Below are 11,990 nucleotides of genomic sequence, written 5' to 3'. Positions count from 1 at the left end.
AAATAAAACAAAATAAAATAAAATCTCAGGGCTAGGAAGAAGATGTTACTGGTGCCTGCTCGAGGCAATCGGTGAACAACAGGATGATCGTGATTGTGATCCCTGTTTGGGAAAAATACTAGGAATATAAGATACAATTCTTGATAAAGAGGTAAGAAACTATTTAAGACAAACATTGATGGCAACCTCGGGTGCCAAAATTAAAAATAAGACCAATTGGAAAACAAAGAAAAAACAAAACAGAATGAAATGGGAAAACTGATGAATATCTCAATGCAACCTCAGCTTGCATGAATATTCATTGCATGGATATCTCAATGCAATCTCAATGAACTTCTCAGCTCCCTTTCTGCTTTCACTTCTTAGACCATTCACCTTACATTTCAACTGGACTTTGTTTCGTTGGCCTCATGCCTTCGTGACGTTGCAGATGCTTGAAGTGTCCTCTGCTGCCACAATCCTCTTTAGCCCTCTCCTTGAGTTGAGATTTCTGAGGCTTGTGTGCTGATTCCAATCCAATGAAGTCTGCCCAAACACTTGGAGCTCTGTTTCAAGCTCTCCAAGATGCTTCTCTCTGGTCTCTCCCATTGTACTTGGAGTGAAATGGTTGTGTACTCATGTTCCTCCTCTTCTGCTCTCAGAGAACAGCTACCATCCCCCACCACCCAATTCCCTTCACTCATACCCTCCCATGGTGTCCATTCAATGGTACCACTGATCCATTTCTTAGTTTTTCTATTTTTAAATGTTTACATTGTCTTCTGGCAACTATTGGAGGAAGTCACCCAGAGAAAATGACAGATTTTTTTAATTGAGTCACTGTGAACACAGACATAAAGTTATTCGTGACTGGGTTTCAATCATACCATGCTCCAACACCTGTTCCTTCACCAGTGTACATTCCTAACCACCAGTATCCCCACTTTCCCTCCCACCTACCTCCAGCCTGCCTTTAAAACAGATACTTCTCTCTGTCAATCATTTATCTTTATCTCTCTATCTCCTCTCTCTCTCTCTCTCTCTCTCTCTCTCTCTCTCTCTCTCGCTTGCTCGCTTTCCTTAATTTCAGCACTCAGTTCTTGTCCAGAGGGATCATTTCTAATGATCGTTGTCACAGTGGTTCCCTCCTGCCCTAACTGCCCTCCACTCGCCACATTTGTGGCAAGATTTTAACCATGGACCAGTATTCCTCATTTCTATGGTCCTTGGGTATTAGTCTCATACTGTGGTTTTTATATCCCACAAATGAGTATAATAAGTCTGTTTCTCTCTTTCTGGCTCATTTTACTCACCATCATAGTCTTCGTGTCCTTCCATTTATAAACAAATTTCATGACTTCATTTTTTTTCTAGCAGTTGTGTACTATTCCATTGTGTAGGTGTACCACAGTTCCTTTATCCAGTCATCGTTTTTTGTCACTGTTTCCAGATTCTGGTTATTGACAATAAAGCTGTAATGAACTTTTTATTGTAGTGTAGATATATTTTCTGTATTGTATTTTTGGGCCCCTAGGGTATATTCCTAGGAGCAGTGTTTCTGGGTCATATGGGAGCTCAATTTCTAGTGTTTTGAGGAATGCCGACATTGTTTTCCAAAAAGGCTGGATCAGTCAGCATTCCCACCAACAATGAATGAGACTTCCTTTCTCCCCACATCTGCATCCCCACTGGTTGTTCTTGTTGATATATGCTGGTGTCTGCGGTGTGAGATGTTATCTGTTTGCTGACTTGATTTGCATCTCCCTCATGATTAGTGATGTAGGAGCATTTTTAGACATTTACCTGACATGGGAGTCAAGCTGGACTCCCACACCAGGAAGCACTTCCACTCTCCCAGTCCCTGGATTACATGTTCTATCCACTGTGCTCAGAGATGGTACCATTCCAAGCATGCTACTATGCGAGAGAAGTACATGATGGAGTATTTGTGGACTTTATGTGTGCCTGACCCAGTTAAAGCTTCTAGATCTTTTCATTTGCAGCTGCCCAAGCCAAGCCTTGTATGTCAATCCCTCTGCTTATTAAAACTAACACCTACCAATCTGCAGAGCCCTGCCTTTTTGTTCTGTTGTGGCTTCGAATTGTTCCCCACATATGGGTGCCAATTTTAAGTGTGACCCTGAGGGTCTCTGGAAGTTATGAAACGAGAGCAGCTCTGCTGAAATTTCATATCTACTTGATTTTCATGCCTTGTTCAAAATTTCTAATTTCATACCCTGATATACAGCATTCAGCATTTCCTAATTTAGAGAGTGCTAGTGGTAATGTTCTAAATTCCCAAATCTGAAAGATATTATATTATAACCATTTTTGTCACTAGGATACAGTTATGACTATTTTTTTCTACCTTTCTATATACATGTTTTGCTCTGGAGGATTTTTGTATTCGTGCTTTGAAGATGTATATTAGTGGATAATGACAACATCCTTGGAATCAATTAAGATACTGTGGACAAATCTACCCGGATGCATCTTGCACTTTCACAGGACATCTTGGGTGGGTTCTATTCATAAGATATAAAAATAGCACTTAAAATGAATAAATAAAGTTACTTGTTGAGACTATGAAGAAAGAAATATGCTTCTCTTGAAAAAGACTGCTATGATTTACTATGAAAGGCATTTCATTATAATAACAGTAGAGGTCTAAATCAAGTGAGAATAAAAAATATGCAACCATGGGGAGAGGGGTAACCTTATTAGCCCTTTGTGAAGTATTTACTTCGTGAATTATTTTGAGATATTACATTGCCTACACATGTCGTAAAGAACATTATAATTCTGTGGGACAGACTAGTCTCTGTAGTAACAATATTTATCCAGGAAATTCACAGCTAAAAAAAAAAATAAAAATTCTCATGCTCTGTTAGGAAGGTGAATAGATTGAGGACATTGAGGAAAGAATTGAATTAAAGATGTCTGGTGTAAGCACAGCATCAAGGCCTATTCTCTGTGCTCCAAACAGTGCCTGTCATTTTCTGATAGTCTATATAATTCATTTTTCTTGCTTATTTATTGTCAGTATCTTGCAATACAAGTTTATGAAAGTATAGGGTGGTTTTTATTTATTTATTTTTTTTGTATCCTTGATGCATGCCATCTAACTCATGAAAGATTTTAAGGATTTTAGATAAACAGGAAAAAGTATACAAAGGCAGATTTGGGGGAACTGGAGAGAGTACAATAGGTAGGACACTCGCCTTGCTTGCAGCCAACCTGGCTTCTATCCCTGGCATCCCATATGGTCCCCTGAGCACCTCCAGGAGTAATTCCTCAGTGCAGAGCCAGGAGTAACCCTGGAGCATTGCCTGCTGTGGCCCGAAAAACAAGCAAAAAAGGGAAATTTTTGGCTTAATACAAAAACTTTTCTAATTATATATACTATCTCCAATTTGATGGTTTTTTCCAAGAAGCAGTCTCTTCAACCAGAGCTCCAGTGCAATCTGAATGACAGGACAGGGTTGTGTGTGTGTGTGTGTGTGTGTGTGTGTGTGTGTGTGTGTGTGATACCCTGGAAGTAGTTGTCCAGCAAGTTCATGTCCAGTTTTCTGTTCTTGTGATTCTTAATATGGGTCTTTGCAAAAGAATTTGTAATGGAGGGAATTCAGGACAGTCCCATTTTAAATATAGAAAATTAATTACCATGACTAATTGAACTTAGGTTATCAGAGGCAAATAGTTACAGATGACCCCCACTCCCTGTCTGGGAATTTATTTGTGCAACTGAAGGAGAAAAAGTGAAGTTTAATATAAATGGTGGTTTGTGGCCAACATTTTAGTAATGATATTCTGATTTTAAACTATATGTGGATCACATAAGAGATATCCAGCAGGTGAGGGCATTCAGGCAGATCGGGAGCTCAAGAGAGAGGGAGGCATGTTCTCCTGTTAGAAAAACTCACTAACTGATCTCCAGGCAGGGATTGGATAAGGATGCTTAAAATTTGGTTTAGGAGAATTGATCATTTAACTCTACAATTTTAGGCAATTATACAAAATATGGGTACCATGGCTTAATGTTGCAAATGAGAAAGAGATTGGGGTGACTTTGTTGCATCTGAGGGGCAGAGCTCTAATATGAATATGTGTCTTAGGAGACTTAGTGTGAAACTTTCTCAGGCATTCGAGGGCTATGTGGATTTTGAAGAGACCCCTCCTTAGTATGACACTGGTCAATTGATGCTTTAATGACACTGAGACAGAACATCCACACCTGTGCTTGATTTTGCTGTGGACACTCCTTCCTACCACTGCGGGGAGGAAGTGATACCACCTGCTACATTGAGTCTCACAGTAAAACTACACAATATTCATGGCCTCCCGGGCAACTTCTTGCATTGGATGACACAACCTGCTCTCCACAACAAAGCTTTCAAACCGGTGGACTCTTCTTTCTATTCCTATAGAAGTGATACTCACGGTGAGAGCAGCCAATGGGAAGTCAAGTGCACTGGGTAGGGAGCTGAGAATAAAATCCGTGGTTCCTCAACAGGAAACCACGAATTAATTGTTAAAGCTGAATGGAAATGAGAGATGAAGAAAGTTGAAGAGGTTAAAGAGGTAAACGAAAATTGGGAGCATTGAAACAAGTGGGCTGCACGTCTTAACACTTCTGTTTCAGGAGCTCATTTGCCAACCATAGTAACACCCCCTTGCCCTTTCATGTACTGGTTTACTTCGGGGCAGAAGGGGGTCGGGGCGGGAGGGGGAGGAAGAAGCCCCAGAAACCCCAAAGAGCCAGTGAGCTAGATGAGCTTTGAAAAGTTATTTTCTACGTTTACCTATATATCTGACACCAGAGCCTACTCCCCTGTTAATCCACCCGCTGCAGTTTTTGAAACCATAATTCACCACTACTGGATTAGGGCATGTTCTCTCAGATTAATAACAGTTTTCCTAGGGGGGACATTGCAATGTTATAGCTGAAAGAGGTGACAGCCGCATTGCTGCCATCCAAAGTAATTTATTAACCATATCTGTGCAAAGTACTCGGGCAGGCGCCGAATCCTGGGGGCTTCGCGTTTGATGCATCCTTGGCTTTCTGCAGTGTTTTCAGCGCCCCGCTGCTTCTCCACCTGGGAGTCCAGTGGATTTCTTGGAAACGTGATTATTGTGGAGACTATCGGAGGGTGAGAGACCACCGCCTGCTCCATCCCGGGCGCCAATCATTCAGCGCGGGGGAGGTGGATTAGCAGGCTGCCGCCCCCAGCCTCTCTCGGAGCTTGTAAATAAAAACATCTTTGCGGGGTTTCCACATGAGAACCGGAAATCTGGGGGTGAATTTCCAAGAGCGCTTTTGCATCTTCTACAGAAACCGCTGCTGTGGGTTCTTTACCACCCCAGGGCCCCACGTCGTCCCGTTTCCCGGTCCCGCAGGCGGCTCCCACAATTGCAAACCGAGAAAGCGACGCTCAGTTCCCTCTCTCCCCGGAGGAAAGACATCAGCCACAGAGTTCTGGGTACCACCCTCCACCCTAAGTCCTTTGAAAAATGTGCTCCTCCTTGTCGGTTGGCTCACGCCGGGCGGCGTGTGTGCGAACCTGTGCGCACATCTACCTTTGAAGGTCCCACTTTTTTTTTCCCCCCTAAGGTAATTTACCAGAAATGGGCATGGAACTGCCGAAGAACTGCCGATGCTTCAGCAGCGTCGGTGTCGGGAACCCGGAGGGCTAGGAGGCTCCCCCTGCCGCGGCAGCCGCCTCGGGGTGGGTTGGGGTGGGGGGGCGCGCACACGCCCCCGCCCCGGACAGCCGGGGACCCTCCAACGGGCTCATTTCTTTATCTCGCGCGTATCCAGAAACCCCCCTTGGGTTGCTCCTGGGGAGGGGGGAGGCGCTCCTCGGCCTGAAATCCGCCCAGCCCATCCCATCCGCGGCGGCCCCTCACACCCCGAGTCCGCCGGGAGCCGCCTCCCCCCACCTCCTCCCCTCCACCCTCCGGACTCCACGACGCGGGGCTCGCCCCGCTTCTCCCCTCCCCAGCGGCCCGGCCGGGCTCGGTCGGCGGCGGGTCGCGGGCGGCTCGTGCGCCCCCTGCCCCGGGCTGGCGGCCGCGGCGCGGCTCCTCGGAGTTTGACTCTCGGGCGGCGGCGGCGGCGGCGGCGGGAGCCAGACGAGCCCGAGCGCTCGCCCTCCGCGCCGCGCTCGGATTGGTCTCCGGCGGCGAGTGGCGGCCGAGGGTTGGCTGCGGGCCGGCAGGAGAACAGGTGCAGCCCGCCGCCGCCGCCGCCGAGGAGCGCCGCGCGCGGGGGGGCCGGAGCAGCAGTGGCAGCGGCGGCGGCCAGGCCGGTCCCCCACCCCACTGGGCCAGTATCGGAATGCGGCTCTCCGGCGCCCCGAAGCCCGCGGCCGGCCGCCCCGGCCCCTGAAGGCGGTGCGCGGCCCAGCGGAGGCGCGGGCGGGCGGGCGGAGGGGAGGGGAGAGGGGGGGACTCCGGGAAGCGAGCCGGGCGCGGCACCCCGAGGATGCGGGCGCGGCTGGAGTGCAGGCAGGCGGTGGACGTGGACAGCGACCACAGCGGCAGCGGCAGTTGCAGCAGCAGCAGCAGCAGCAAGAGCAGCAGCGGCAAGAGCAGCAGCAGTAGCGGCAGCAGCAGCGGGAGCAGCAGCAGCAGCAGCAGCAGCATCAGCATCAGCATCAGTAGCAGCATCAGCAGCAGCATCAGTAGCAGCAGCAGCAGCAGCAGCAGCAGCGGGTCCCCGGCGTGCAGGAGGCCGCTTGGCGGGCTGCAGACGCGCCCCACCGCTCCCTGACCGGTCGGCGACGCCGGGGCCCCCGTCTCGCCCGTCCGCCGCGCTCCCCGGCGCCCCCTCCCCGGCCCGCGTCCCCTCCCCCCGCTCCCCTCCTCCCCGCCCGCCGCCCGCCTCTCGGGGGGAGGGGCGTGGGGGCAGGGAGCCGATTTGCATGCGGCCGCCGCGGCCGCTGCCTGCGCCCGAGCCCGCCGCCGCCGCCGCCGCCGCCGCCGCCGCCGGTGCCCGCGCCCGCGCCCGCGCCCGGCCCGCGCGGCCCCATGCCTCTGGCGCGGCCCTCGGGGGGGCGAAGGTGAAGACCGGCTCCTAGGATGAGTGAAGGCGCGGCCGCTGCCTCGCCACCGGGAGCCGCTTCGGCAGCCGCCGCCTCGGCCGAGGAGGGCACCGCGGCGGCTGCGGCGGCGGCGGCGGCGGCGGGCGGGGGCCCGGACGGCGGCGGCGGCGGCGGCGGCGAAGGGGCGGCCGAGCCCCCCCGGGAGTTACGCTGTAGCGACTGCATCGTGTGGAACCGGCAGCAGACGTGGCTGTGCGTGGTGCCTCTGTTCATCGGCTTCATCGGCCTGGGGCTCAGCCTCATGCTCCTCAAATGGATCGTGGTGGGCTCCGTCAAGGAGTACGTGCCCACCGACCTGGTGGACTCCAAGGGGATGGGCCAGGACCCCTTCTTCCTCTCCAAGCCCAGCTCCTTCCCCAAGGCGATGGAGACCACCACCACCACCACCACCACCACCACTTCCACCACGTCCCCCGCCACCCCTCCGGCCGGCGGCGCTGCCTCCTCCAGGACGCCTAACCGGATAAGCACCCGCCTGACCATCACGCGGGCGCCCACTCGCTTCCCGGGGCACCGGGTGCCCATTCGGGCCAGCCCGCGCTCCACCACGGCGCGGAACACTGCGGCCCCCCCGACGGTTCTCTCCACCACGGCCCCTTTCTTCAGTAGCAGCACGCCGGGCTCCCGACCCCCAGGGCCTGGGACCCCCAGTACCGAGGCCATGCCCTCCTGGCCCACTGCGGCATACGCTACCTCCTCCTACCTTCACGATTCTACTCCCTCTTGGACCCTATCACCCTTTCAGGATGCTGCCTCCTCTGCTTCCTCCTCTTCCACCACCACCACCACCACCACCACCACTCCAGAAACTAGCACCAGCCCCAAATTTCGTAAGTAAATTTCATCCAGAGCTCTGCTGTACCGCGGACTCGCCTTGTGGCCGCTCTGAGTCGCCCGCCCCCTCCCCACTCCCCTTTCTCCGTCTGTCTGTTTATTTCTTTCTTTTGCCAGCGCTCGCTCCCCGCTTCTCTCTTCCTCCCCTATAGCCCTCGGCCCTCCGCCCCCTCCTCGCATCCCGGTCCCTCTTGGAGCGCCGGCTTGAAACTGTTAAAACTGGCCTTGGAGCAGCGGAAGAAAGGTGCCGGCCTATTGTGGGTCCGTGTGTGGGGTGGGGGCGACGGGAAGCAGAGGGCGACTTTTAAGCTCCCAGGACCCCTGGTCCAGTGGGTCCCGGATCAGAACTAGACCTAAGTCCCCTTCAAGGGTTAACACGCAAGTGCGATCCCTCCTCTCTGCAGACCGGCCGGCCAGCCCGGGAGCGCTCTGGAGGGGAGCCGCGGTGGGAGGGAGAGGCCTTTCCCTGAGCTTTGAGCCCACCCCCTACCCCCAACCTCCACCGCTGAATAGAGACGCGGCCAAAGGACAAGCAATCAGACCGACCCTAAGCCACAAAGGAAGTTCTGTCCTAGTGGGGAGGTCGGGATGGGCGTGTGTGTGCGGTGATGGTTTGATGAAGATGTTAGAAGCTGAAGACTGTCCAGCAGCCCCGACCCGGGCCCAGGACCAGAAAGGGTTAATGAGAAGCCAACGGGGGCGTTGGGGAAATGAGGCCCTACACCTACGTGGGCTAAACTGATTCCCGACTATCCCCTCCCCACTCCTTCCCTGCCCGTGGCGTATAGGTATACACCATGCCCAAGGTATAGAAATTGATTCAGTGGCCTCGAGAGTCAGTGAGCTGGAGGGGGGTGTGGGGTAATATGAGGGAACTCTGCAGAGCTACTGCCTCTAGGGTCCTGATGGAGGAGTGTGGTGGCGTTTTTTTTCTTTTTCTTTTCTTTTTTGTTTTTTAAAAATTATTTCTGCTCTGCAAGGCATTTGCTTTTGTTCCCAATGGGGTGTGAATCTCCTCTTCCTCCCACTGTGCCTGAAAAATAGAGGCTGCCTGGGACAGAGTTCTGGGCACTCAAGGATTGGAATTCCCCTTGGAAACAGGTCACACTTGGAATGGAGCAGCTTCCACCCTGGCTCCACCGCTGCCAGGACTGGCCAGTTTTTTTTTTTTTCCAAGAATGAGAGCTTTCTATTTATTTGTATTGGAGGTGTGCATTTTCTCTATATTTTTATAAATGTTCTATGACTAACCGAACTCCCACTCCACCCCATGCTGTCTTCTAAAGAAATTTTAGGGTGCATCTTAATCTGACTATTGATAAGGCACTGGGAACAATTTGTGCAACCTGTGAAGGTTATTTAGGACAAACCCCCAGCCTGCTAGTTCAAGTTCTGTGCAAGGCTATTCTCCTCGAACTGTCTGGTTGTGCTGTCTTTCTATTGTATTTCTGTTTTGAGCCATAACACCTGGAAGGGAAGGAAAAGTGCTCATCATTAACTCTTCAGTAGAAATACTGGTTTGTTCTCAATCATCTGATGATTTTTCCCCTAACCTCTGGTCTTACCCTGGATGTTTTTTAACCCTTGAAACTTCTTTTTTTTTTTTCCTTTTAAGGATTTTTCATGCTAGTGGTTAAAGTCCAAGTCAAATTCCTATGCCCATTCTGTGCTTTGAAGAAATGTAGGCTAGAGGATCAATTGAGAAGTGGGGAGAAGAGGGGAAGGAGGGAATCTGCCACAAACCAGAATGGCAGACAGAACGGTAACTTGCTGCTTCTCTCTCCTTTGGCTGAAGCAGTCATTTTTGAGAGCACATTTTCTCTGGAGCTGGTTAGCTGCTTCTCTCAGCAAATCTAGCCTGAGTTTTGTGGAGGGATAAAGAACATGTAGTGTATGTGGAACATATAGTGCGTGCCACAAAAATAGATGTCTGTCCTGAGGAATCTCGATTTCTTTTCATCCTTCCTTTTGATGCAGTTGATATGCATAATGGAGTGTGGGTATACATCTCAACCTTTTATGTATTGAAGGGGATCTGAACCAAGTGGGGAGTGGGTGCAGTACATAATGCTCTTTCTCAATTGGTTTTCTTGTGATCCACCTTGGACATCTATAAAGAAAAGCCCATGGTAATTATTTCTACCCTCCCATGCTCTCTCCTTACATTCTGTAGAAGGGAATGGCAGCCTGTTTAATAAGTAATGATTATTGACAGGGCTCTCAACCCCAAGGAAAAGGAGGAGGGGGGAACTGTAAATGGTGTCAATGTTCACATAGATACATAAGCAGTATTTGTTTTATGTGGATCTGAAGTCCAACTCTGGCTCATTTTAAAGCCTTAACAAGGAATTGAATTAAGGGATGGAATGCAAATATGCAAATCCAGCAGAAACTGACCTGGTTTGCATATATCACCAAAGAGAAATTTCAGTGAAAGCAAGATTGTGTGGTTTCTGTAAAAGAGAAGCTTAAATAGGCAGGGTAGGTGGTAATTTAAAGAAAAAAAGCAATAGTTTAATTATTAGTGTTATTTTTGTTTCAAGATTGCAGGATGATTCCCAGAAGGAAATAAAGGTTTCAATTGAGGGATTATCAGCACCTGCTACTGTGGGTTGAAGAATATGAATATCTGGCTTTCATATTTTTCTCTCGTTTTGAATACACAACTAAAGTTCCCAGGAGAAAAATTCCTTCTATTTCCACCCCCAACTGCCAGACTTAGGTAGATTTCTTCTTCTTCTTTCCTATTTAAGTAAAAGTCATGGATTGTGTTTGGCACCTGAAGACAGTTAAGGAGAATGCTGTGTTTATCTGTTACTAACTCCAAATTCGTTAATGTCGGGATTTTTGCTCTTCACTTGACACCTCATGGTTTGTAGAATAATGCCTTTGTATTCATCTTAGGTTAGTCAGAAGGATATTGTCTGTAAAGGTCTTTGGAGTAGAGAGACCAGGGCACTCTAGAAAAAACATATTAATGTACAATAGATTTTATTTTCTTTAATAAAAGTTATTTTTGATCTTGGGAAGACCCTGATTAGAGATTTTCTAATTTTCTAAAGTACGAATGGAAGACTAAGGTTGAATTTGGAAGGCTACAGGCATGAGGTCTTGGAGGCTGACATCACACTTCTTATCCTCCAACCTTTAGGTCAGAAGTTGGAACCAGAGCTTTCTTTGTTACTGGGATCTTGTGGATAGCTGGTTGGTTGTCCAGGACTTTAAGCAAATTTGAAGAATTTTGCATCTGAAACCGTAGGTTAGTTTACAGATATTGCAAGCTAAAGGGCGGGTTAACTACAAGCTGTAGAGGAAAAGTGACTTTGCCTGGTCTACAAACAGGATTTTATGGCACATTGAATATAGATTTCTAATGTCACTGCAAAGACAGGTAATTTTGTTTAGTAGAAAGCACTGCTTAACAGGTAAAAGACCAATATCATTGGCTAATTTGGTTACCAAGGACCATGACACAATTTTATATGAACTTTTTGGGTCTTATTTGTCCAGTCTAGCATTAATTCTACTGAGTAAGATAAGAAATCTTGAATCATTTAATGAAGAAATAGATGTAAAATGTATTGGATATTTAGTGTACTGTGGGGTAATACAGTACTTAAATAAACACTTCTCTAGTTATACCCATTGTAATTTTTAAGAGAGCCATTGATAAAATTGACTCTTTTACATTTCAACATTTAAGTTATTCAGTCAGAGTTCTTTTGATTTGCTTTGTAAGCAATCTTCAATGTAATTTGTTTACCTAAAATCACTCACTTATTTTCTATGTATAAGAATTCAGGAGAATTTCAGCATATGAGTTACTACCTCTAATTATGTTTGGTAGACAGAGTGAGAGGATTGAGTTCGGATCAGTATTTCTTACATTAAAGGCATTTTTATGAGAATATGCTACAATGTGAGTATGCTTTGATTTCTATTGACAGTAAAGCAGGATTCTGAGACATATATGCTTTAATCGAAAACACTGGGTGTTTTACTCTTTAAACTGTTGTGCTTCATGTTTCATCCCCTCCAAAAGTGAATGTGAGCAGGAGTGGTCTTAGGCTTGGC

At 48.7% G+C, this 11,990-nt stretch overlaps 2 protein-coding genes across 8 annotated transcripts in view; both read left to right on the top strand.

Annotated features, from left to right (window-relative positions):
• Positions 1-6,666: 6,666 nt before the first annotated feature.
• LOC130029766 (uncharacterized) lies at positions 6,667-7,044 on the top strand (the record flags this gene model as incomplete). The annotated part of the gene is made up of 1 exon (XM_056120794.1): positions 6,667-7,044. A coding segment is annotated over one exon (378 nt), but the record flags the coding sequence as incomplete, so codon positions are not given.
• A 15-nt stretch (positions 7,045-7,059) lies between these two features.
• NRG3 (neuregulin 3) overlaps positions 7,060-11,990 on the top strand; it is a 1,132,961-nt gene continuing 1,128,030 nt past the window's right edge. For all 7 annotated transcript variants that reach the window (XM_056120548.1, XM_056120547.1, XM_056120544.1 and 4 more), the window contains exon 1: positions 7,060-7,912. In XM_056120548.1, coding sequence (XP_055976523.1) covers positions 7,060-7,912 — 853 coding nt within the window. The remainder of the gene's footprint in view (positions 7,913-11,990) is intronic.

Source organism: Sorex fumeus, unplaced genomic scaffold (assembly GCF_029834395.1).
Source record: "Sorex fumeus unplaced genomic scaffold, SorFum_2.1 ptg000043l, whole genome shotgun sequence".
NCBI classification, from domain to species: Eukaryota; Metazoa; Chordata; class Mammalia; order Eulipotyphla; family Soricidae; genus Sorex; species Sorex fumeus.
Note: the sequence above shows the minus strand (reverse complement) of the source record. Positions and strands in the feature narration are given on the sequence as shown.